Raw genomic sequence first — 26,848 nt, forward strand, 5'->3', positions numbered from 1 at the left:
AAAACAATTAAGATTCATAATGGTTGGGGCAGCTAGGTGGTGCAGTGGATAGAGCACCAGCCCAGGAGTCAAGAGGACATGAACTCAAATCTGGCCTTAGACATTTACTAGCAGTGTGACCTTGGGCGAGTCACTTAACCTGGGTTGCTTCAAAAAGAAAAAAAAGATTCAAAATGATTAAGGATGAATTGGAAAGGTAACTTAAGTCCTTTAAATGTTGTTCTAAATTGTGGCTCTTTAAATGTCATCCATATGATAGCAAAATAACCAAACTATAGCACCTCAGAAGCAGGATCATAGATTTAAAGGTGGAAGAGACCTGTAGTAGAAGAGACATCTAGTCCAACCTTCTCACTGAAAACTAAGTCCAGAGAAGTTACACAAATTGGTGAAGGTCACATAAGTAACACGAGAAAAGGTTGAGATTCCAGAGCTGGAATTAGAACCAAAAATTCCTTTCTTCATACCTAGTGTCCTTTCTGCTAGACCATGATACCTTCATAATGTAAATAAACAATATAAATGGAACTAGCCTTGCAAACCTAGCCCTAAAAAAGGGATGCAAATACTACAAGGAGGATCTATGCAAAATCTTTGGTGGCTAGAGCTAATACATGACAATTTGCATATAGATTACAGTATCATATTTATAGATAGGAAGGACCTAGGAAACCATTTGGTTTAATGTGTGTGTGTTCATCCTTTGTTGGCGAAGAAGACCATGCCATCAGAAAAATAATGACATGACTTGCACTTGACTTTGTTTTGAGTGAGGGAGGGCTGTGCAGGTCAGCAGTCTCACTTCTCCTCCACAGTCATCTGAATCCAGTGATCAGATATTCATCAGAATGACTGGAGATGACTCAGAATGAGGCAATTGGGGTTAAGTGACTTGCCCAAGGTCACACAGCTAGTGAGTGTCAAGTATCTGAGGTGAGATTTGAACTCAGATCCTCCTGACTCCTGCACTGGTGCTCTACCTACTACACCACCTAGCTACCCCATTTGGTTTAATATTAGGTAGAAGTACCAGTGTTTGAACCTAAAATTCTTTGATTCCAAATTCAGTATTAGGTCAATATAGAATTATAGTATATGGATCTCTACCCTGCTTTGGAGAAAAGTATGGTGAAAGGAAATTGGGAAAAATGTTTACAGCAAATTTCTATGATAAAAGTCTCATTTCTCAAATATATAGGGAACTGAGCCAAATATACAAAAATAAGAGTTATTCCTCAATTGATAAATGTTCAATAGTCATATGAAAAAATGCTCTCAGTAATAATTAGAAAAATGCAAATTTAAATGACCCTGAGGTATCCCCCCATATGTATCAGATTGGCTGGCATGACAGAAAAAATGACAAATGCTAGAGGGGATGTGGAAAAAACAGATACATGAAGGCACTATGTAGAGATACAGGTTGTCCTGGCCATTTTGTAGAACAATTTGCAACTATGCCCAGAGGGCTATAAAACTAGGTCTGTCCCCTAAAGAGATTCAAGAAAAAGGAAAAGGACTCATATTTACAAAAATATTTATGGCAGCTTTTTTTTGTAGTGTAAAAGAACTGGAAACTGAAAGGATGTCCATCAACTGGAGAACTGTTAAATACATGGTATATGATTGTGATAGAATACCATTGTGCTATAAGAAATGAAGAAGAGGATGGTTTAAGAAGGCTTACATGAACTGATGCAAAGTGAAGTGAGCAGAACTAGAACATTATACACAGAGGGATATTGTAATGATAATCAAATTTGAAAGACTTAGCTACTATGATCAATGCAATGATCCATGACAATTCCAAGGTACTTATGATGAAAAATTATATCTACCTCCAGTGAGAAGTGATAGATTCTGAGTGATAGATTGAAATATATTTTTTTTACTTTTTAAATTTTTCTTGTTTTTTTTTTTACAATGAGACTAACATAGAAATGTTTTGCATGACTTCATTTATATAACAGGCATCATATTTCTCTCCTTCTCAATGGGTGAGGGGGGTCAGAAGACTGGGGTGGAGAGAGGGAAAGAATTTGGAACTGAAAATAATTTTTTATATTAATTTTATTTTTTTTAGTGTTCTACAATCACTACAATAAAACTTAGATTTTTCCCCCCACCTGCCCCCCCACAACCCCCTTCCCTCCCCAAGATGGCATACAATTCTATATAGGATCTACATATACATTCCTATTGAATATATTTTCACTATAGTCATGCTGTGTAGAATAACTAAAATAAATGGGAGAAATCATGTAACAAACTAAAACATTAAACACACACACAAAAAAATGATCTGCTACATTCTGCGATTGAATTCCATAGTTCTTTCTCTGGATGTGAAAGGCATTTTGCCTTAGAAGATCATTGGGAATTTTTTTTTTAAGTCCTTGCATTGCTATGAAGATCCAAGTCTACCAGAAAAAACTCTCGCACACTGTGGTCGTTGCTGTGCACAACGTTGCTGTGCTGGTTCTGCTCCTTTCACTCAGCATCAGATCATATAAGTCCTTCCAGGCCTCTCTGAAGTCTTCTTGTTCATCATTTCTTATAGTACAATAGTACTCCATTACATTCATATACCATAATTTATTCAGCCATTCCCCAATTGATGGGCATCCCCTTGATTTCCAGTTCTTGGCCACTACAAAGAGTGCTGCTATAAATATTTTTGTACATGTGGGATCCTTTCCCATTTTTATGATCTCTTGGGGATACAGTCCTAGAAGCGATATTGCTGGGTCAAAGGGTATGCACATTTTTATAGCCCTTTGGGCATAGTTCCAAATCGCTCTCTAGGATGAACTCACAGCTCCACCAACAGTGAATTCTGAAAATAATTTTTTAAAAAGTATGGTGGGATATATCTTTTCAGTTGTTCACTTTCTCCTATTACTACTTGGATTTCGTTTTTCTAGCATGAACCTGACAAACCTACTTCCTTTTAGTAATGTGCTTTTAAATTCTCATGTAGTTACATCGGGAGACTTCTGTCCAGACCTAGTCTTGTTTGTCAGATAATTAGGGGAATGGGTCAAAATAAAAGGACTCATGTAAAAAGCATGTATTTGTAGTAAGAAAATTTAATAGCCAAGACTTCTAGAGTAGAAGTAGTTTCATTACAAAACACTTAATGCAGAAGTAATAATTCTACTCACCATCTCACGCAAATATATTTTTCTAGTTATATCTTATAAATTTAATCTTTCTCTTGACGTCACAAATATGACATATCAGAGTCTTAATGCCTGACTCACAAAAAGATTTTGTTGTGAAAATCTGTTAACTGAAATTGGAATTTTATTTTTTTGCATAGAAATATTATGAATAGGGGTTCCAATTTCAGACCAAACTGTAAAAGGCTTGTTTATTTAACCCATAACTACAGCAGAATATCAAATCTAAAGCACTATAAAACCCAACTCCCATTTATAATATTTCTGCAGAAGAAATCATTAAGAGTTCCAATGTGCTTTGAAAACAAGTGGTAGTAGAAATAGGGTAGTTGGTTTTCTGATTGAGGTAGAGGGAGCATAATGGTTGGTGGGGATGCGATCTCATACCTGGATGATGGGAATGGGAAGTGGGCTTCAGGGAGGGATGTGGTTCTAACCTGGAGTCAGGAAAAGTTGTGACATTTTGAGAATAGAGGTTCTTTATACCAAGAGAAGCTCCAAACTTATACATGATTCAGATATAAAAGTTCACATCATATCCAAGCCACATAAGGAACTGATTCAAATTTACGAAAGCCATTACCCAATTGATAAATATTCACAGGAAAGAAAAAGCAATTTTCAAAGGAAGAAATTCAACCTATCAATAGCATATGAAAAAAACATTCCAAGTCATTAATAATGCATATTAAATGCATATTAAAGCAACTCTGAGGCTCTACTTCCCACTCATCAGATTGGTAAAGCTGAAGAAAAGGAAAAATGATGAATGTTGAAGGAGTTTTAGAAAAACAGGCATAATGGTGCACTGTTGATTAAGCTATGAATTAGTCCAGTCATTCAGGAAAATAGTCTAGAAGTATGCCCCAAAAGTTACTCAACTGTATATACCCTTTGACCTAGCAATGTTACTACTATGTCTACACGCCAAAGAGATCAAAGAAAGAATAAAAGGAATTATCTTTGTATATATACAAAAATATTTATAGCAGCTCTTTTTGTAGTGGCAGAGAACTAAAAATTAAGGGGGTACCCCTACTGAGGAATAGCTGAACAAATTTTGGCATATGAGTGTAGTGGAAAACTACTGTGCCAAAGTAAATTATGAAAGGGAGGTTTTAGATCAATTTGGGAAGACTTACATGAATTGATGCAGAGTGAAGTGAAGAGAACCACAGGAACAATTTGTACAGTAACAGTCACAAAGGCAAAAACTTTGAAAGAAAGATGTTGGACTGAAGATGCTGAGTGAGAGACATTTTTGGATGTGGACATTCAAAATTATCAGTTATGTTTATGTTCTCCCCATCTGTCTCTAATATTTTTTCAAGTTTTGTTTTTTCCTCTCTTCTGCTGTAAACACAGCAAACAATGTTTCTTCAATTATTTTAGCTTCTTTTTTTTTAAAAAAAGTGGCTGTATTTCCAATGGCTCTCTTCTCCTCACCCCCCTCCCTCTTTCTGTTGGTCCTCTTGTTCATTAGACTTTTAAAACTTCATTTTTGCACCTCCTCTTCAAAGAGGGTTTCCCTCCCTCTCTTGAGAATTGATCTTCTCTCACAGCTCACCCTAGACCTTCATTATGTTTTTCTGCACCCTATAATTATCTAGTCTCTATTCTCTGAATTAAGGCAGCTAGGTGGCACAATGGACAGCGCTAGATGAGGGGTCAGGAAGACTCACCTTACTGAGTTCAAATCTGACACTTACTAATTGTGCAACTGGGCAAGTCACTTAACCCTGTTTGCCTCAGTTCCTCACCTGTAAAATGAACTGGAGAAGGAAATGGCAAACCACTCCAGTATCTCTGCCAAGAAAACCCCAAATGGAGTCATGAAAAGTCAAACAGGACTTAAACAACTGAGCAATAACAACATTCTTTGTACTCCTGATAGACTCATAACTTCCAAGGTATCTATTCTGGGTTCTCCTCTCTTGATGGTTCTTGCCACTGCCTTGTACAGCTTGCCCCAAGGATTATCCTTTGCCATCATGCCTCACTCACAAAACAAAGTCAATTTCTGCAGGTGATAGAGAAGACTTTTTCATAGCAGGATTCCCAAGTCCTCAACTATGACTATGATTATACAGCCTGCCACTAATCAACATTTTTCCTCTGGTTACCTTCCTTTTTTTCATTTGTTTCAAAATCTTCTCCCTAGGGCCATGCCCTTCCACTCTCTCAGGTTCCAGGTGACCCCAAGAGTTTCAACTTCCCAACTTCTGAGGTAGGAAAAGTAGTATTTTCAAGCATCAAATCCCCCAGACGTACACTGCAAAAAGTCCCCATTTTCTTTCCAAAATATGTCTCTTCACCCATAGAAGCTTTCATCAGTGGGACTCCCTTTCACCACTAAAGCAAGGCTTTCTTCACCCCCCTCCCTTTTCATTTCTTTTCCCCACCTCCTCCTCCTCTGTAGGCACTTCTCTTACTGAGATCACACGAATCACCTTCCCCTCATTGTTAACCCTTGATTTGACACATACACATCACATACTTACTTCTATCTTCTTGCTCCCCTCATCCCCTTTAATTCACCCTCCCATTATGTAATACTGTCCCACAAAAACAAAACAAAACACTGATTCAGGGTATCACCAGGTCCTGTCCATAATAAGCCAGGCTTACCTCTTCATTACTACATACTAACTTCTGCCCTCACCTCTGTCTCTTTGTATACATTTAGAAAAAAGTCTCTTATTGGTCTCAAGTGAATTATTATATTTAACCACTATATGTCTTGGAATTTGCAGTCTTGGGTTTCTTTTCCAGAGGCAATCTGTAAATTCTTTCAGTTTATTATTCATTCTCTATGTTCTGAAGTTCTCTGCAGTTCTCTTCTGTTACTTTACGTACTACTGCATAATGGTTTGGTCCTGTCATGTTCTTCTGGGAGATCTATTGGTCCTTAAGTTTCCTTTTCACATCCTATCTTCAAGATTAATATGCTTTGCTTGCACGATGAGTATATATATTTTTAAATGTTATTGTTTTTTGTTTCTCCTAGACTCTCCTTTACTTCTGGGTATTTGCATTTTGAATCCATTGTTCTCTCTTTTGTTTCCTTAGTGAGACTTGCCATAGTAGATTCTAGTTTTTCTATTCTGTCCATTATTTTTGCAGTGCAAACCATAAATTTTTCTCATGCTATTCATTTTTCTTTTGAACCACTTAGGATCAGCATACAAGATCTTCTGTCTCATCAAGTGCTGGATAATTTCTTTTGTGTTGCAGTATTTATTAATATATGGCTAAATTAATTTACTAGAGCTAAACACTATTTCTTTCTGCTATTAATGTTTTCCCTGCTAATTTATGTTCAAGGTCTTTAAATTTTCTTCTTTTTGAAACTTTGGTAATTCTAGTCTTCCCCCTCCCAATTTTAACTATATTGTTCACTTAATGACTTGCTCCCCTTAGATGGAGGTTTCTTTGAGGGCTGATTCTCAAAGCATCTCAGCCTTCTCTCATACTGGGCAATTCACAGTACACCAGCCTAGGTCTCTGCCTCAAGGGACTTTTGGGTGGTCAGAACTATATTCCAGCTGGTTGCTAACTACTTTTCCTCAGGCTTATTGGAGTATTGGACAGTTCCTGCCCCACTTCCATGCACACTATGTCCTGTCCTGTTCCCTCTGTTCCCCAGTTCTTTGGCCCAGCACCAGCAGTTCAGAGAGCTGTCATACTGTTGTTACAGAGTTAACTTTTGTAGTTTGGGTCTTGGAGGCTCTAGGAGTAAGTGGTGGGGGTGGGATGTGGTGCTGAGATCTATTTCCAGCCCCAACACATGTCCTGCATCTTTCCCTCTGTTACTGGCTCTCATGCAGAGTCCTACTGCAGTACAAAAAGCAGCCCACTGAGGTGATGATTGTATGGCTCCAGCAAGCTCCCATAGTCTAGTGTGCTACAGAAGTGTATTATTTATCTTGGTCCAAGCAGATTTCTTCAGCCTAGAATTGAGATCTCTAACTGAATTAAGAGACCAGCATGTGGGGGTTGGGTTTTGCTATGAGTTTGTGTGGGTTGGCTTATGCAGCCCTTCTGATGGTCATGTAGGGTGTAGGGGAGAGGTGCTGCGCTAACTCAGTATATTTAACAGTTCACGAATTGGTTGGTTTTTTAACCTTTTGGATTGTGGATCAGAAGATAGCCTAAATTTCTTTATCTTTGGCACATAATTTCTGTTTTGAAGAGGTCTGAGAGGTTAGAGGGGAATCAGAGAAAATGTCTAGCTCTCCATCTTGCTTTATCACATCAGAGTCATAGATTCTTTGATTATGGGAATAAGTAGTTTTGGCAATGGAAAAGTCAGCAACAGTTTAAGGGAAAAAGGAAGGAAAAACCCTGAGACTGACAGTGAGGATTTAACAAAAGTTAGATTAGAGATCATTAAGGTCCCTTCCAGCTTCTATGATCATCTAACCAGACTAGCCATGGAAGTGAGACTGTCAGCTAGGACAGCAGTTTACCCAAGAGGAAAATTTATAACCGAGGTCTGCCATTACTGGGGAAAGGCAGCTCTGCGATGCAATTTGGTGCTGAAGATTGTGTTCTACTTTAAGCTCAGCCTTTTCACCGTAAAATGAATTAAAGAGCTTGTTTCCTCACGGTGCTTCAGTTTCCTGATGTGATAAAATTAAAGGAATAACAATGCAACATCTGACATCTGCAGAACTTAGTAATAATCCCAAAACTTTTGTCATAATAGAATTGGGTGTATATATATATATATATATGTATATACATATACATATATATATGTATCTTCTTCATATTTTTTTATCCAAAAAAAGAAACCCCCAAGAATAAGATGATCCTGCCTATCATCACTTTGAAGAATTAAACATTTGGGGGAGTAGATTGTAAGAAAAGCTAAAGTTCCGAATAGCTTTCTCCAAGTGATCCTTGGCCTGAGTTGAACTTATGGGGCCAATTAAACCGTTGGAGATTATTTACCTCCTAGACCAGACTGCACCAAGCAGAGGACCTGCCCCTGCTGATTAATTACAAGCCAAGCCTCTGCACTAGATACCAATCACACTCTCTTGTTTGTTAGTTTTTCTTTCCAGTGAACTGACCACTTAGCTCGTCATCTCATAAGGTCCTGGGAGGTGATGAAGTAAGATAATGTAAATTTATCTCTACCCCAATACTAACATTTCAAACTGAAATAGATCTTTTGACAATTGCTATTGTAGTAATATTAATGATGAATTACAGATTTTCAAAAAAGCTTATAATAATAATTATTTATAATTAATATTATATTAACAGTAATAGTTATTTATCTATTTTTAGAGAAGCTAAAAATTAATCCTGCTTGCTGATCTTTAATTTCTAAAATTCTATGGTTCTATGAAGTGAATAAGAACTTAAGACATTTCACAAGGTGAAGTGTTTAATGTTTAGCTCAGTCTTACATTTTAGCATTTTCATTACTGATCCAGAAGAAAAGATGAAGATCTTAAAATAAACTGACCCATAATATAAAGTTGGGATATTTAATAAATACCCATAAGAGCAGAAATAATACCCAGAGGCCTCAAGAGGTAGAGACTTGAGCCAAAAATAACTTAGGAATTAACCTGGGAAAATGAAACTACCATGAAACCAAATTAGAAACAGCTAGTGGAAGGTAGAAATGTAAAAAGCACTAAGTTGAAGGACATTAGATTAAGAGTTGAAGTGAGATCAATTTGCTCCACAGTCAGACAACAATCTGGTATTAAGGTTCAAAAACCTTGAAACAAAGTCATGTGTCAACAGCTCTCGAAATTTTCTCCTCCTTTTCCCTCTATAGGTTGTTAAACTATGGTTTTCTACTGCCACAATCATCAGCTGGAGATTCACTTTCCTAAACTGCACTCTAACAATTAACTCCAAGGCCCATTTGCAACTGGCATAATTACTCCTCCTCATTCCCAATCACACTGTTCTTAGTTTCTAGGCCAGCCAAAACCTAAGCTTGGTATCCCAGACTGGCCACTATTCATTGCTTTTGGCCAAGAAGCTTATCAGTTTGTTAATAACATTTGCTAGACATCACTCCCATGCCAGGAACTAATAAGGAGACATGAAAGAAATATAAACAAAGATCTTAATCTGCTTAAGAGGCTAGAATGCATGAAGATCACTTAAAATAATTAATTAGCATTTGCTTCATATGCCTACTAAGTGTCAGACAAAGTGCTATTCATTATAGAAAGTAATATAAAAAATGTGTCAGTCTCTTAAAACATTACCAACACAGGTAAAATGATACATTCGAGCTATCTCCCATGACTGGAATACATTCTCCAATTGCGGGATGGAGTGGAAGGTATGTCTTGTCCTGCATGAGTTGCTCCACATGATTATGAGGATGCAGAAATGGCTTTTATATTACAAAGTCTAGGTGAACGATTGGATCCATTCGCATATAAACATAAGAAATCCATACTGGAGGCAACAACATTTTAAAGCCACTTCAATATCTTACATACCTTAAAGAACATTAAAAAAAGGAGAATTCCAAAGGAATGAAAGACCATTGTTAACAACATTATCAAACATCAATCCATTTTCCATTTTTAAAGAATCTTTATGGCAATAATCTATGAATCAAAAAGTATATTTGATGAAAACATGAAAAAGTGACACGCAGATTTCTCAGACAATTTGCTGCCTCAAAGCATGGTGGAAAATACCAAATCACTCATGTGCTTACTGTTTGTTGATCACAAAATAAGAGTTTTTCCAGAGATCAAAAAGCAGCACCAGATAGATAAAAGCATTTGTTGTTTACTATGTGCTAGGCCCTGTACAAAACATTGAGAATATAAATACAAGCAAACAAAAGAGTCCCTATCCTCAAGGAATTTACATTCTACTGGAGGAAGACAACACAAAAAGGAGAGGTGGAAAGGAAGTAGATATATGGCATAGTATGAATATGGCTAGGAAATGACATGCAGACCTGATTCCAGGCAAGATAAGATGAAAATTCACCTATCAGAGCTGAGTGACACAGGGTTGGCATTCCAAAGGAACATGTCTTTGTCATCTCCCTCACTGGACTGTAAACTTTTTTGAGTAGCAATTGTTTCATTCATTGTATTTATGTCTTCAGTACTCAACAAATACTTATTGTTGACTGATTCAAGTGAAAACTGCTGACCACTTCTCTTGGGTGTTTTATTTTAGACTGTAGCTTCACAAGAATTGAACTGAATAATGGAAATTCCTTGCAACTCTGAGAGCCTGATTCTTTGTGTTTCTACTTTTGTCAACAGTATCGCCATTCACCTGATTTTCCATCTTCAAACGCTTAATTCTCATTCTTTCTTCAGTTCCCCTGACCTTCCAAATCCAGTCACTAAATCCTATTACACAACATCTCTTGTATTTGTCCTTTTTTTCTTTTTTACTTCTTGTTGTTCAGTCATTTTTCAGTCATGTCCAACTCTTCATGACCCCATTTTGGGTTTTCTTGGCAAAGATACTGAAGTGGTCTGCCATTTCCTTCTCCAGTTCATTTTACAGAGAAGGAAACTGAGGCACACAGGGTTAATTGACCTGCCCAGAGTCACACAGCTAGTAAGAGTCTGAGGCCAGATCTGAACTCAGGAAAATGAGTCTTCCTGATACCAGGCCCTGAGCTCTATCCACTGTGCCCAATTGTTGCCCTTTTAGTATATCCTCTTAAAAATTGCATTAATTTTTAAAGTATTCTGTATATGCTCAGATAAGAGAGGTACCTTCTCATATCTCTCTTTAGGGTTAAGCTTATTTTTTGTAATTCTGCAACATTTATTTTTCATTGTTTTGCTGTTGTTCTTTCCAATTACACTGACAGAGTTTATATATATATATGTATATATACACACACACATATACATATACATATACATATATATTGATTTCCTGGTTCTGCTTACTTCACTTAGCATCAGTTCATCTATGTCTCACCGTGCTTTTTTGCATTCGAGATATTCATTTCTTACAGAATGGTTAGATTCCATTATATTCGTGTTATACAACATGTTTAGTCATTCCCTGATCAATAGGCTTCTATTTTGTGTCCAGCTCTTTGCTGTCACACAAAAGTGTTGCTATGAATATTCTGGTGTATGTCAAAGATCTTTCTTTTGTCACTGGCCTCCCGAGGTTATATATCTAGCCACGCAATCTCTGGATCAAAGAGTATATTCTTTCTAGTCACTCTATTTTCCAAACTGTTTTCAAGAATGGTTGGACCAATTCAAAGCTCCATCAGAAGTCCATTAATTGTACCCCACAAACTCTCCCACATTGATTATTCTCATTTTATTTTGCCACCTTTACCAATTTGCTCTATGGGGATTGCTTTGATTTGCATTTTTCTTATTAATAAACTGGAAATATTTTTACATAGTTGTTGATAGCTTTTGAAATTTATCTATTGGGAAATGAAATTACTTTCAGTCTTATATTTCTATTAATAGTCTATGTATTTTGGATATCAGTGCCTTATTAATGAAATATTTGATAATAAAGTTTTTCCCCTAGTAAACAACTTCTCTTCTTATTCTAGCTATATTAATTTTATTCATGTAAAAATGTTTCAATTTCATGGAATCAAAATGAACTATTTTATCTATTTGTAATCACCTTTATCCTTCATTTGGTAAAGAATTTATCTCCCATGTCTGTAGCTGTTTGTCTTCTTGTGTGTGTGTGTGTGTGTGTGTGTGTGTGTGTATGGTATGATCTTTACTATTCAAGTTACATGTGTTTTAAATTTACAGTAGTACATAGTATAAGATGTTGGTCTAAACGTAATTTCTCCCAGACTGTTTTCCAGTTTCTCAGTGGTTCTAGAAAATAAAGCATCCTTTCCTAGGCTAGTTATCTTTTGAGGTTTATTGAAGACTAGACTAGTGCAGTTATTTCTGATTTCTGTTCCACTGATCTACTTTCCATTATTTAACTAGTACTAAATAGTGTTGATGAGTACTACTTAATAGTAGCTCAAAGAACTCCTATTAGTACTTGCAATGACAAAAGATCTAGGAGATGACCTCTAATGTAGTGAATCCCCTGAGTAAGATTTATAGGAGGACAGCATAGTTAAATTAAACAAGCACTCATTAAGCACCTATTATGCTAAAGGTATTAAGGACAGAAAGGAAACTTCTACAAACTGAAGAGGCATGAATGAGATGCAATCTTCCCCACTGGAGGGTCAATCTGTCTGTATGTGTGTGAATGTATGTGTGTATACACACACACACACACACATATACATAAATATGTACATACATACATATCAATGAGAGCATGGCTCCAAGGAAAGAAAAGTAAAGAAATGTTTCCCAGGAGATGACAAAGGGGTTTTCTTTAAAGTAAACAAAGACTCTAGACCTCCTTGCTAGCCCTAGGTCCAAAGTGGGGAGTTTGGGGCAGTCACAATTATGCAAATATGGTTTAAATTCTCATCCAGTGCCTTCTCTACCAACAGCACTCAGGAACTATAATCTCAAACAGTATTTAACTAAAACAGAATAACAACAACCTAATAGAATCATTCCCTACTTCCACAGACAAGGGAATCACAAATTTCCACCATGGGGGGAGAGGACCTACTCCCCAGATGACTGATGCTGCTAAGACTGTAATATGACTGGAACACCTATCAGGACTGCATTGCCTTACTTTATTTAACTCCTGAACCCTCTGACTCCTAGGCTACTTTTGGTTGTTTTTAATTGAGTTACTCCTGCCATTTGCTGCAATATCCAAGTGTTTCTGGGGATTCTTCTTCCTCAAATGTAGAAGAAAATTTTCCTCCTAAGATCACTTTTATAAGTCTACCCTGAGCCAAAATATCTGGCGACTAATCAATACCTTTTAGGTCTTTCATCAATGCTCAAAACCAAGTAGGGCACACAAAAGAGATCCTCAACTAACAAAACATTTTTTTCAAATTCATTTATCTTTCCCTCCATTCTGAACTAATGGGAAGTTTCCTAGGCTCCCTTGGGAGTTAGGTTAGAAAGAAAAAATTCTTTTGAACCCCAGTGGCAATGGTGCTGGTGACTTTTGTTCTCTGTTCCTGTCACTATGGCAAAGGCCTCAACTCTCCTTGTATTGCCTCAAGCTTCATGTTAATTTGTCAGTGGCTAACAGAACAGTACGTACCAGAAACAAGTTATTCTCCTTAGCACTGCTTAATAAATATTTGTTGGCTGACTTCCCAAACAACCAAAAGTTCTTGAAATGAACCTGGGTTAGAGTTGCCTTATTTACCCATCATTAATTTTCACTTTAGTTAAGGTAGATGATGTTCAGATAGAACATTTTGGCCTGTCCTAAGACTACTGGCTTACGATACACAAAGAGGGTAGAAAGCTGATCTTTGACCCAATCTCATGAAACTTGGGTTGATTTCTTGAACTTCAAAAGATCTGAAGCTACAGTAAAATCTTTTAAAGCCTTCAGGGTACTTCTAATAGGCTGAAACAATTGTAGCTGGTTTTGGACATTCATTTTGATTCAGAAAAGATATTAAAAATCTTAGACCCAGGAGTGGGGAACCGGTGACCTCGAGGTCACATATGGCCCTCTAGGTCTTCAAGTGTGGCCCTTTGACTGAATCCAAACTTCACTTAACAAATCCCCTTAAAAAAAATAATAAAAGTCTAAGACTGAAACTCACCCTTAAGAGTAACGTAAATCCTCAGGGAAATGAAGCTTTAGAATAAATCTTTTTAACCTAGAGTTCATGGACTTCCCCAAGCACTCAGGAGTTTATGGACAGATTTCAGGGAATCTGTGAATTTTTCTGTGGATTCAAATGGGGGAGAAAATGACATCTTTATTTTCAGTAATTTCTAATTGGAATTTAATACTTCTTTCAATTATTTAAAAACATTATTTTGATAAAGGGCTGACAAGCTTCATCAGACTCGCAGAGGTCTTAATAAAAAAGCTTAAGAATGCCTGCTCTCAAATGAACATAAGCTCTCTGATCTCTGGGGTCAGCTAGAGTGTGTTCTCTAAGTGTCAGAGCAGTTCCAGACTAGAATGGGGTCTTTACATCTGCCATTATACACACTCATCTTTGTGATGCAGTAAACTTAGTTACTTCTGTTTTTAAGTTTTGCAGCTGAGCTTGGGATCCTGGATACCAGAGATCACCTCAAAGCCCAGGAGCCAGTGATAGCATTTTGGCACAGCACCAGGTCATTGGGATTTCCCTAGTAAGTAATCATTCTGGGGAATCAAACACTGATCAAAATCAAGAACTGTAGGAACAGTTAAGCCAAAGCCCAAGAGAGAAGGCAGAATGTAGAAACTGACACCTGGTCCTAAAACACGCAGAGGTTGTTGCAGCATCAAATATCTTAACAGAAATTATTGCTGAACAAACAATACCTTCAATTGTTTTTCCTTTTCCCCCCCAAAAATTGTATTTTCTTATTCCTTCTCAAAGATATGGGCTCTTGAATAATCTAAGAGGTCCCTTCTAGCTATAAAAATGTTACAAAAATCAATTAAGAAAGAATGTGAGAAATTTATGACATTTATTAAATTTATTTCTATCAAATGTTTATGTTAATAACCTGTTTTATTGACTAAAATTGTAGTATTTAAATCTTTTAAGTATAATTAATTTCTTTTTGCTTTTAGTGATGACTTATTTTAAAAAGCATTTATTAATGCCTTTTGTTAACATATCAGATTTATTTCTATTTCCCTTGCCACCCCTAACCCAGCAAGAAGTTCCTTGAGACAAAGATTTTAAAAGAAAAAAAAAGAAAAATGGTTTAGCAAAACCAACCAACAATTAGCCATGTTAGACAGTATATGCAAAATTTCATATCTGCAGTCTCCCATCTTTGCACTGAAGGAAAGGAGATATACTTTTTCATTTTTTTTCCCAGGGTCAATCTTGGTAATTATGATAACAAAGAGTTCCATTTCACTTTATTTTTCCTTTAATTTACATTGTCATTCTTACTGTGTATATTATTTTCCTGGTTTTCCTTACTTTGCTCGGTATTCACAGAAATAATTTATGCTTCCATGAATTCTTTATTTTTATTGTTTCTTTGTAGAAAAGGTAGAGTGCAAGGCCTGGAGTCAAGAAGACTCATCTTTCTGAGTTCATATCTGGCTTATGATACTTACTAGCTGTGTGACCTGGGGCAAGTCACTTAACCCTGTTTGCCTCAGTTCCCTCATCTATAAAATAAACTGAAGAAGGAAATGGCAAACTACTCCAGTATCCAAGAAAATCCAAAATAGTGTCATGGAGAGTCAAACATGCCTGAAAAATGACTGAACAACAACATCCTATTACGTTCATGTACCATAATTTATTTAGCCATTGCCCAATTAATAGGCACTATTTTATTTCCAATTATTTGCTACCCACAAAAGAGCTGTACTATGTTGATATGTATGGAATCTTTCTTTTTGTCCTTGATTTGTTTGCTGTGTGTGTGTGTGTGTATGTATGTATGTATGTATGTATGTATATGTCTATAGTAGTGAGATCTCTAATGAATATGGTCACTTTTAAAATATCACTGCTTTGCAGTATATGATTGGTCTGATTTATAGCTGCAGTAACACAGTACTAAAAATGAGAGATTTTATCATAAAAAGAATAGAAACATTATAGTTGAATTTGGCAAATCTGAGCAGTATGACCACAGCAGTCTCAGACTTTTTAGGGCTTATGCCTTAGTCTTCAAATTGCATGGCTATGAGATCCATCTGCCACCTGGTGGCAGCATACCAAATTGCAAAATCAGTTTTTAGATCCTGAAATAAACTTTTTTTTATTTTTTGAATTTATTTAATACGTTCTTTTTCTCCAGTTACACATAAAAACAATTTTTAACATTCATTTTTAAAACTGAATTCCATATTCTCTCTCTTCCTCCCTCCCTACCACTCCTCTCACCTTCCCATTGAGAAGACAAGCAATTCGATACAGGTTATACACATATAGTCATGCAAAATATTTTCATAATAGTCATGTTGTGAAAGAAAACAGGGAAAACCCCTCAACAAAAATAAAGAAAGTAAAATAAAAGTATGCTTAAATCAGTATTCAGACACCATCAGTACTTCCTCTGGGGATGGACAGCACCCTTCATCAAGTCCCTCAGAGTTGTCTTAGATCACTGCATTGCCAAGAATAGCTAAGTCATTCACAGCCAATCATCTTACAATATTGTGGCTACTTTGTACACAGTACATTTCACTTTGCATCAGCTCATGTAAGTCTTCAAGGTTTTTCTTAGCGCATCCTGCTCATCATTTCTTAAGCAAAATAGTATTCCATTATAATCACACCTCACAAATTGTTCAACCATTCCTCAACTGATGGGCATCCCCTCAATTTCCAATTCTTTACTCCCAGAAAAGAGCTGCTACAAATATTTATGTACCTATAGGTCTTTTTCCTGTTTTTATTCTTTTGGGATACAGACCTAGAGGTGATATTGTTAGGTCAAAGGGTATGCATAGTCTTATAGCTCTTTGGGCAGAATTCCAAATTGCTCTACAGAATGGCTGAATTGGTTCATGACTCCACCAACAGTGCATTGATGCCTCATTTTTCCACATCTCCTCCAACATTCCTCATTTTCCTTTTCTTTCCTATTAGCCAATCTAATAAGTATGAAGTAATATCTCAGAATTGTTTTAACCAGCATTTCTCCAATCAATGGTGAGTTACAGCATTTTTATATGGGCATAGATAGCTTTCACTACTTCATCTGAAAACTGTTCATATCTTTCGATCATTTATCAATTGGGGAATGACTTTTATTTTTATAAAGTTGACTCAGTTCTCTGTATGTTTGAAAAATGAGGCCTTATCAGAGAAACTTGTTGCAGTATGTTCAAAATTGTTTTCACAGTTACTATTGCTAATTGTATTTCCCTCCATCCTATTCCCCCTGTTCATTCTATTCTCTCTCTCCTGTTACCCTGTCCCTCCTCAAGTGTTTTGTTTCTGACTACCCCTCCTCCAATCTGTCCTATCTTCTATCCCACCCCTTCTAGCCCATCCCTTCTCTTATCCCCTTTCCCTCATACTACCCTATAGAGTAAGATAAATTTCTATACCGAATTAAATCTGCATATTATTCCCTCTTTGAGTCAGTTCTGATGAGAGTAAGGTTCACTCACTCTCCATCACATTTCCCCTCTTCCCCTGTATTATAAAAGCTTTTTCTTGCCTCTTTTGTGTAAGATAATTTACCCTATTCTTCCTTTCTCTTTCCCTTTCTTCTAGTACATTCTTCTCTCACCTTTTAATTTTACTTTTTTTAGATATCCCTTCATATTCAACTTACATCTGTTCTCTCTGTCTGACCTGCACAACTTGGCAGCACATAGGGGTCAAAATTAAAATAGACTAAACTTCTTTGGACTGAGAATAGGTTTTTAGAGGCACTTTCCAAGTATAGGTATAATTAATGATTAAACTATTCTATAAATAAATCATATTAAAAAAGGAAAATTTCAATTAATATCAATTAATTACCTGTATTACTTAAGATTTTTATTTATCATGAAATATTAATGCTTAAAAATACTTTCCTAAGTGGTACAAGTTTTAATACATTTTTCAGGTTTTCTTACTGTTTACTTAATGGGACATGTTAATACTTCTTGTCAGCAATCAGTATATCATCAGCTACTCTTAGCTGCACAATCATATGGGACAAACATATTCTTAAAAACACTTCTTTTTATCAGGACATAATCCAGAAACTACAATCAGCAAACACTTTTTTATAAGGTCACCTTCAGTAAAAGACTTCCCAGCAGTAGCAATTTCTTTAGAAATCTGAAAACTAACCTTAGTAGCCACCTCATTTTCTGAGTTTGCTTTCTTGAAAAAACCATTGCTCCCCACTGAGACTTTTCAACAATTTAGACACTTAAATTTATTTTTTCAATAGTGTCCAATTTACTTAAGTCAGGATGTTTTGATTTGAAATGGCAATGAAGATTTTATTCCTTTGGAATGGCTATTATTTCTTGGCAAACAAGACACAATATTTTACCTCTCATATAAGCAAACAAGTATCTATTTGTTCACTCCAGATTAAACACTCCATGTTCTGATTCAATCTTTCTTTTGTTTTTATCATTCATTTTACAAAGTTGCCCCAAAAACTTTAATGTCAGAACCAAAAGAATCTCCACAGCAATTGCTCACATACAAAGAAATACTGAACGGAGTGTCTGACCTTGGAGAGAGCACCAGACATTCATGTAACTTGGAGATGCCTATACAGCAAAGGAGGGGGAAAAGCTCCTGCACTGTTGCTGCTTATTGCATAGTGGACGTCAGCTGTGATAGCACATGGCTACCCTCATTTTGTCCCTGTTCATCACCAGCAATGACTGAAAAAAACAGCAAAAAGATATGACTCTCACTCCTTTCAGACTAGACACAGACTGACAATGGTTGGCTGCTGCCAGTCATGTGGCAAACAGGAGAGAGTGCACAGTGGCAACCCCACCAGCCACGTTAGATGGTGAGTAAAAATAGTGACTAGTGAAAGGCAGATTAAGTGGGTATGGACAAAGTACTTGTTACATTTTTACTTTCTTTTATATCCATTACATTTTTCATGGGCCCCCAGAAATCCTTTGGTGGGCTACAAGTGGCCCACAGGCCATATGCCGTGAAGGCCTGGTCTACATATATTCCTTCTAACTGCCCTAATAATGAGAAAGTTCTAATGAGTTACAAGTGTCATCTTACCATGTAAGAATGTAAATGGTTTAACCTTTTAACCTTATGATTTTTATTTCCTGTTTACCTTTTCATACTTCTCCTGAGCCTTCTACTTGAAAGTCAAATTTTCTATTCAGCCCTAGTCTTTTCATCAAGAATACTTGAAAGTCCTCTATTTCATTGAATATTCATTTTTCCCCTTGAAGTATTATACTTAGTTTTGTTGGGTAGGTGACTCTTGGTTGTAATCCTTGCTCCTTTGCCTTCCAGAATATCATATTCCAATATCATATCTTTAATGTAGAAGTTGCTAAATCTTGTGTTATCTTGATTGTAGCTACACAATACTTGAATTCTTTATTTCTGCCTGCTTGCAATATTTTCTCCTTGACCTGGGAGCTCTGGAATTTGGCTATAATATTCCTTGGAGTTTTCATTTTGGGATCTCTTTCAGGAGGTGATCAGTGGATTCCTTCAATTTCTATTTTATCCTCTGGTTCTAGAATCATCAGGGCAGTTTTTCCCATTAATTTCTTGAAAGATGATGTCCAGGATCTTTTTTTTTTATCATGGATTTCAGGTAGTCCAATAATTTTAAAATTACCTCCTTGGATCTATTTTCCAGGTCAGCTGTTTTTCCAATGAGATAGTTCACATTATCTTCTATTTTTCATTCTTTTGGTTTTGTTTTCTTGTTCCTTGATTTCCCATAATGTCATTAGTTTCCATTTGCTCAATTCTAATTTTTAAGGAATTATTTTCTTCAGTCAGCTTTTATACCTCCTTTTCCATCTGACCAATTCTATTTTTAAGAGGTTTTTCTTCTTCACTGCCTCTTTTTCCATTTGGCTGATTCTGCTTTTTAAGGCCTTCTCTTCACTGCATTTTTTGCCTCTGTTACCATTTGGTCTATTCTGTGTTTTAAGGCACTATTTTCTTCAGTATTTCCTTATGTCTCCTTTATCAAGCTGTTGCCTTGTTTTTCATGGGGTTTTTGCATCATTCTTATTTCTCTTCACAATTTTTTTCTCTACTTCTCTTACTTCATTTTCAAAATCCTTTTTGAGCTCTTCCATGACCTGAGACCAATTCATAGTTTTCTTGGAGGCTTTAGATGAAGGAGCTTTGACTTTGTTATCTTCTTCTGAGTGTCTGTTTTGATCTTCTTTATCACAGTAGTAACTTTCCATGGTCAGAAATCTTTCTGTTTTTTGGCCATTTTCCCTGTCTGTTTCTTGACTTTTAACTCTTTGTTAAAATAGGACTCTTTCCAGGGTGGAGGGCACTGTCCAAGTTTCAGGGGTTTTGTGCACCTGTTTTCAAAGATACTTCCAGGTACCTGTAAGTTTTCAGTTCTTCCAAGGACATAGGGTCTAAGGAAAAGTGTGTTTGCTATTCTTTTGGCCTGTGGTCTGCCTAGTGAGTGACCACAAGCACTCTTTTCCATCCTGAAACTGTCATGAGTGCCCCTGCTCCACTGTGGCTACAAGTTCTGGTGTGCTAATGCTCCTCCTTGCCCCGAGACTGCCACCTAGGGCTGTGACCCAGATCCAAGTATGGGCAAAGCAACAGACTCCGGCCTCAGTACTAGCTAAGAGATTCCTGTAATCTACTACTGATCAGTTGTTTGACCTTCTTACCATCTGTGGGCTGAAAACTCTGGAAGCTGGTGCTGCTGCTGATGCTAGTTCAGTGGCTCCCAAGGCCTGCTCCTAGTTTGCTGGGACCTGAAATGTACTGGCCTAGCCTGTGAGGGAACATGCTCTACTCTCACCCAGGTGCAAAATAGATTAGTCCTGCTGACCTTCCAAGTTGTCTTTGGCTAGAAAGTTACTGCATTCCATCCTTTTGTGGGTTCTGCTCCAGGAATTGTCTTATGGAATTATTTAAAGGCGTTCAGAGGGGTTTTGGAGAGAGCTCAGGCAAGTCACTACCGTTTGTCTAATAAACCCCTTTTAAAAACAGAAACTGAAATGTGAGCTATGAAGTGACAGCAACATGTCACCAAAAATACCACTATTACTAAAATCCTTATAACAGACTTCCCAGTCAATGATCCACGTCAACATCAAAGACAACAAAATTCTATTGGACAGTCCTTTGGTGGAGCTCAGTGTAATCAGCCAGGCGGTGTGTGTGTTCCTACCAGTTTTTGCACTTGCAAATCCCAGAGAGCAATCTGACTGGGGGTGGGAGGGAGGTGAGGTGGAAGGGAGAAGGCAGATAAATATGTTTACAGATTTATATGCAGAATTAAATTGATCTATTAAATGTCATTTTCCAAATTCTGAACTTTCCTTAGATTTCAGTCTTATTAGGTATTCATCAATTTAATTAATAAGAATTATATAAGCACCCAGGAGAAATACAGAGAAAGACAACACTTAAGAAAGCCAGAAAAGTATATCTCCTTGATAGGAACAGGCCCTGAGGATCTGAAAATAGGGACTGTGTCATCTTCTCCACATCATGTGGCACTAGACATACTGCTCATTCCTCAGAATCATAACAGTCTGAATTTAAAGGAATCAAAGATCATCTAGTCCAATTCCCTAATTATATGAGGCAACTAGGGCTTAAAAGTTAATTGACATACCCAAGATCATATAGCTATCTGTCATTGGAACTAAGGTCCTCTGACTTCAAATATAGAACTTTTCCTAATATACCACACTGTACCTCTTTCAGTAGGGAACACATAATAGTTTTCTGCATTCCTCTGCCTATAAATCTCTCTAAGAGGTAAAGTCTCCTTACTTGACTCTCACTAGTGTTTAGAGAGAAAAGGATGTAGATGGAAAAAATGTCCCATGGTCAATGTTCAAAACTAAATAAGACAGTACCTTTTGATGAGAGGTCTTCCTAAAGCTGTCAGTTGATGATTTGCTTAGCAGTTAATCAACCTAATATATTTACTTTTTCTTTAGTTATACAGTCAGTCAACATCTGTTAAGCACCTACTATGTACCAGACACTCTGCTAAACACTCACCTGTTCTCTTGCCTGGCTGGTTTGTTAGCAAAGTTATAAATTAGGCTGACAAATTTCTCAAGGCAATCTCTGAAATGAAAATGAAACTCAATAGTACTTTGAACATTTCTTTTACTTTTCTTAAAGCGACCTTAGAGAGAAATTTCAAAGTAGTTAAGCATTACTTTAAGTTATTTCCTGAACGCTACCTAAAAGTTTTTCAAATCTATATGGGTCTGACCTCCTTCACAAATTATTATTTTTTCTTATCCCCAATCCTTATTATTATTTCCTGTTCTTTGAGACTGCCCCTCTTTGTTACTTGGACTCACCACCATTAAAATGAAGGGTATGTGATTAAAAGGACTTAAAGACAGAAAAGACAAAATGGAAGAGATAGAAAATAAAAAAGAAAGATGAAACTAATGTCAATGCATAAGAAGGAATGATTTATGGCAATTTCCAGTTAATAAGGCATGGATAGTGTGAGAAATAAAAAAAAAATAGTACTTGGCTTATAACTAGCTTTTATAGCTTTTCAAGTCCCAATCAATTATAACTATCAAATAATACTAATTACTATTCTATACATATATACATGTATATATATATATGTGTATGTGCATGTATAGATGCATGTATGTATGTGTGCATATAGATGTAGGTATAGGTATTGTGTTTGGCTAATACCTAATCTTGCCTCATCACTGTAATTCTCTATTAATTGACAATCTCTTTGTGGAACTAAGCTCAGTCAAATAACTGTTATAAAGTTTTGGATGGTAGGTGCTATACAAACACTCCTGAATGTTAATGATTGTAGCAGCCACTGCAGCCAGGATGAGCTGCCAAAGGGCTCTGCCCTTGCTTTGTGGGCCTCATCAGTCATGAAACACAGCCAGTATGAGCTAAAGCCCATAATGGATATGATTCCTGCTTTCATTTAAAGCAACAAGTCTAACTCTGACAGGAGAAGGGAACTAATAATTACTGTGTTTGTCAGGAACAATTCTTTCCAATGGAAATTCTCTTAAATGATGGTTTATAAGAACAGGGTTTAGAAATGTTCAAGTTTTCAATCAGTGTTATCTTCAGGGACTTCAGGCATCATCTAGTCCAACCTGCCAGAGGGTCTCAGTTAAGTGAGAATGGAATTCAGCCACAGCCCTGGAGCAGTAGAAAAGCTGGAAGTCTGCCCAGTCCTTTCGGTGGACCCTGGAAATCTGCCAAGATGGAGGACCCTGAAGTCATATAGGTTTATGGGTTAATTTTGTAATTATTCAACCTTTGTTTCTACTTTCTGAGAGAAGAAAAAAATTAAGAAAAATGAATTCCTGCTTTGACTTGGAAAGAATGTACAAAGACTAGTTGTTTCATGACCATATTAAATATTTTTTTAAATAATCACACAGGAGAAAACAAATCACTAATCCCAACTTGCATATGGGTTTGGGTCTGGGGATCAATTTTTCCTTTTATATTAAGTTCATTAGCATCCTCATAAAATTTCCTCCATAGCTATTATTAATAAGAATTCAGTGTAAAGTTGAATAATACAGTCATTTGTATCATATTTTAGCTGGCACTTTAATTTAGAAATAAACTGAAGCACCATTCTGCAACTGTGGTAGTGCCACTTGACTTTTAACCTGTTTGTGTTTCTAAGGTTCAGAGACAGAAAAATGTACATATATATACTGGCCCTTTCTGCCCTTTAATTTTCCCATCTTGTGAGTCACCTTCTAGAATAAAGTTAATATTGAACAAATTTTGCCTATATCTAAATTATGACATGTTCCTCTTCATATAAATAAAGTTAAAGGCATAAATATAGGAAAACCGTAGCAGTCTTGGAGAGGTAATTACTTAAGAAATTCTAAAGGAAAAAAGAGAGAAGCTATACATAGGCATCAGAAAAGGTACTATACCATACAAATATCATAGGAATGGGTTTATGGATAGGTGGAAAGAACTTTAGAGATAACCTTGTTCAACTTTCTTATTTTGCAGATGAGGACACTGAGGCCCAGAGAATATGCCAAAGGTAGTAAGTGACAAAGCCAGGTTTAGAACTCAGGTCTTCTGACTCCAAATCATGGTTTTATAGAAAATGCCCCAGATTTGATGTCAGATCCTTCAAATATTTTAAGACATCAATCATGTTCTCCCTAAAGTTTCTATTTTCTTAGCAGAGATTTAGTTCCTTCAACCAATTCACCCTATAACTTAACTTCAAAGAACTTCAAGATAATTACTAATGAGCTGGACAGAGTCGGTACAGAGAAAGGCAAATCATTTGCATAATGGGCAAGCAGAACTAACAGTGATATTCTGAATAAGATCTGATAGGACAGCAGAGTTCTGGACACTATGTTTCTGTTTGTGTAGTCCAAAATGTTATTGATTAGCTTTTTCCTGATGGTCAAGTTGCCTTGGCATTACGATGATGATGATGAGCTTTAGCATGTAGTTGTACTGTTTTACAGCTGAAGTCACAGAATATCAAACATTGGACAGGACTCCAGGGATCAATCACCTAGTCATATCTGCATCTGACCAACAAGCTCCTTTGCGACCCCTCCCCCAAGAAGGAATCACTCAGATCTTGCCTGCAAACGGAAGCAGTTGACAAGCATGCCATCCATGCTTCCTTACTGTCACTGCAAACGAGAATAATGATGTCACTAGTTTCTCTCTCCTGCCCCTAAATACCTCCTTATATCCTATTTCTAAGTTTTCAAAAAGATAGGAAGAGAAATATCAAATACAATCATATATAATAATATGAATTGCAGCCTCAAAAGGCAAAAACTTAGCAAGCATTTTTCTACTCTTTAGGAGGAAGAAATGGAGTGTTTTATATCATAGACTACATTTTTAGAACTTTAAGATTTTCACACCTTTGCAAATTAAATACATTTTATATTTGAGGTCAAAAGATGACAGATTTGGAGTTGGAAGAAGCCTCAGAGATCAGCCAGGGGTGGGGAACCTGTGACCTCAAGGTCACATGTGGCCTTGGGTGCAGCCTTTTGACTGAATCCAAGTTTTATAGAACAAATTCTTTTATTAAGGAGATCTGTTCTGTGAAGTTTGGATTCAGTCAAAGGGCCACACTTGAGGACCTAGAGGGCCACATGTGGCTTCATGACCACAGGCTCCCCACCCTTAAGAGCTCAATACTCTCATAAAAGCTAGTAAGTGTCTGAAGTAGGATTTGAACTAAGGTCTTTCTGACACCAAATTTAACACTTCTCCCACTATACCATGATGTCACTACCTTTTATCTGTTAGTATGTTGTTCTGTTACTTCCTGTCTGTAGAGAGCACAATGCTGAATGCATTTAGCTTCAGAGTTTTCTCTTTGGGCTAACTTGTAGAATGAACAAAGAAAAAAGAATAAGTCTCCTGAGAAGGTACATATAACTATTGCCTAGGAATCTTCACCATTTATCATAGGGATCAAGAAGAACCAATCAAAGAGATCAAATTTATACAACAAATGCTCATCTCTCATATTTTGAGTCCATGTTAAATATATGAGTTATCTTCTTGGAAAAGCCAAGTTGTTTGAATCGTATTTTATCCTAAACTCACCTTTTTTCCTAAAAACTGCAGCCCTGACCAGTTTGACAGAGTTCAACATTCTCTTCAAGAACCCTTACCTGGCTTTTGATTCATTTATTTTGCTGTCCATCCTCCAAGGCAAATACTCTTGGGCCTCTACCCTGAATCCTAAATATTCAGACACTCAGAAAGTTAACAATTTCACCCAGAAACCTCCTGGGCTACAATGCTGGATGCTGAAAAACGTCTTAATTCTAACTGAACAATAGAACTGATGGTGACTTTTGAATGAGATTGTTAGTTGTTACTATCTAGCTTACAAAGGTCGGATGCTAAAGAATATTAGAAGCATGGCTGCAGGATGACATGCCATGACCACTGATGCTACTCAATCATCTCCTGCCTTCCCCACAAGTTAATGCCTTTTTAACATCAGCAATGACAAGAAATGGGCACTTCCTCTAGCAGCCATGTTGCTACAGTAACAAATGTAGTGTGTTTTATAGCCCTCCATCAGTAGTCCTATCCAACAAGCCTTTAAGTACATGCAAGACACTATGCCAGGTACTGGAGATACAAAGACAAAACAAAACAAAACAAATAAACAGCTCCTGGCATAACTTCCATATTAAAAGTCTTGAAGGAAGCTAAGTATCTATCTATGAGGCAGAAATGAGGATGGAGTGCATTTCACATGGAAGACAGCCCATGCAAAGGCAGAGAGGTGACAAGCCTGGATAGGGAGGCTGTGGCCAGAGGGAGAACAACAGGCATTCAGTTGCCTTGGGTATGCAGCAGTGATGTGAAGAACAAAAAATAAAATAACATAAATACAAAGAAGAATGCTTCTCACGATAGCCTTCATTATACAGTCTGAGAGCTCACTTTTTGGTGACTTACTTTTGCCCCTTGGGTCTGTAATGGCAAAGTTCCTCTTGTATTTTTGTGTTTCTTTCCCACTGAAACAGACCTTTAAGGTAAAATATTATATGTGTTTCACAAAAAAAAAAAAAAAAAAAAAAAAGAAATCTAAGAAGTGAGGGTAGAAGAATTTCTCTGGCATATCTAGGGTGTTAAGGGAAATTTAGTTATTTTGACCTCCAAATCCAAGGTTTGATACCATGTGAACATTTTCAGTCAAACCTCAAAACACAAGAGGGTCTCTCTTATTTTGCCATCCTAGGAAAATAGAATTTGGAGTGAGAAGAGACCTTGGAGTTCTTCTGGTCAAACCCTATCATCACTTTTTAGAAGAAGAAACTCAGGATCTACTTGAACTCTATGGAGTTTGTGGAAGTTGAACTGATCACCTCTTAGAAGCCCAAGGGTTATGACTAATTAGACTAAAAAGAAACCAAATGCATCTTCCTAATTGCTGTCCAACTTACCAGAAAGATGC

General features: G+C 36.7%; 1 protein-coding gene across 27 annotated transcripts in view; it reads right to left on the reverse strand.

Annotated features, from left to right (window-relative positions):
* DTNB (dystrobrevin beta) overlaps window positions 1–26,848 on the reverse strand; it is a 339,638-nt gene that overhangs the window by 126,942 nt on the left and 185,848 nt on the right. Inside the window, exon 11 of one of the 27 annotated variants that reach the window (XM_072633920.1) lies at window positions 21,836–21,972. The exons of the other annotated variants lie outside the window; for them this stretch is intronic. Coding sequence (XP_072490021.1) covers window positions 21,900–21,972 — 73 coding nt within the window. The 3' untranslated portion in view covers window positions 21,836–21,899. Of the gene's footprint in view, window positions 1–21,835; window positions 21,973–26,848 lie in introns of those variants that run through there. 27 annotated transcript variants of the gene reach the window in all.

This window comes from Notamacropus eugenii, chromosome 1 (genome assembly GCF_028372415.1).
Source record: "Notamacropus eugenii isolate mMacEug1 chromosome 1, mMacEug1.pri_v2, whole genome shotgun sequence".
Lineage (NCBI taxonomy): Eukaryota > Metazoa > Chordata > Mammalia > Diprotodontia > Macropodidae > Notamacropus > Notamacropus eugenii.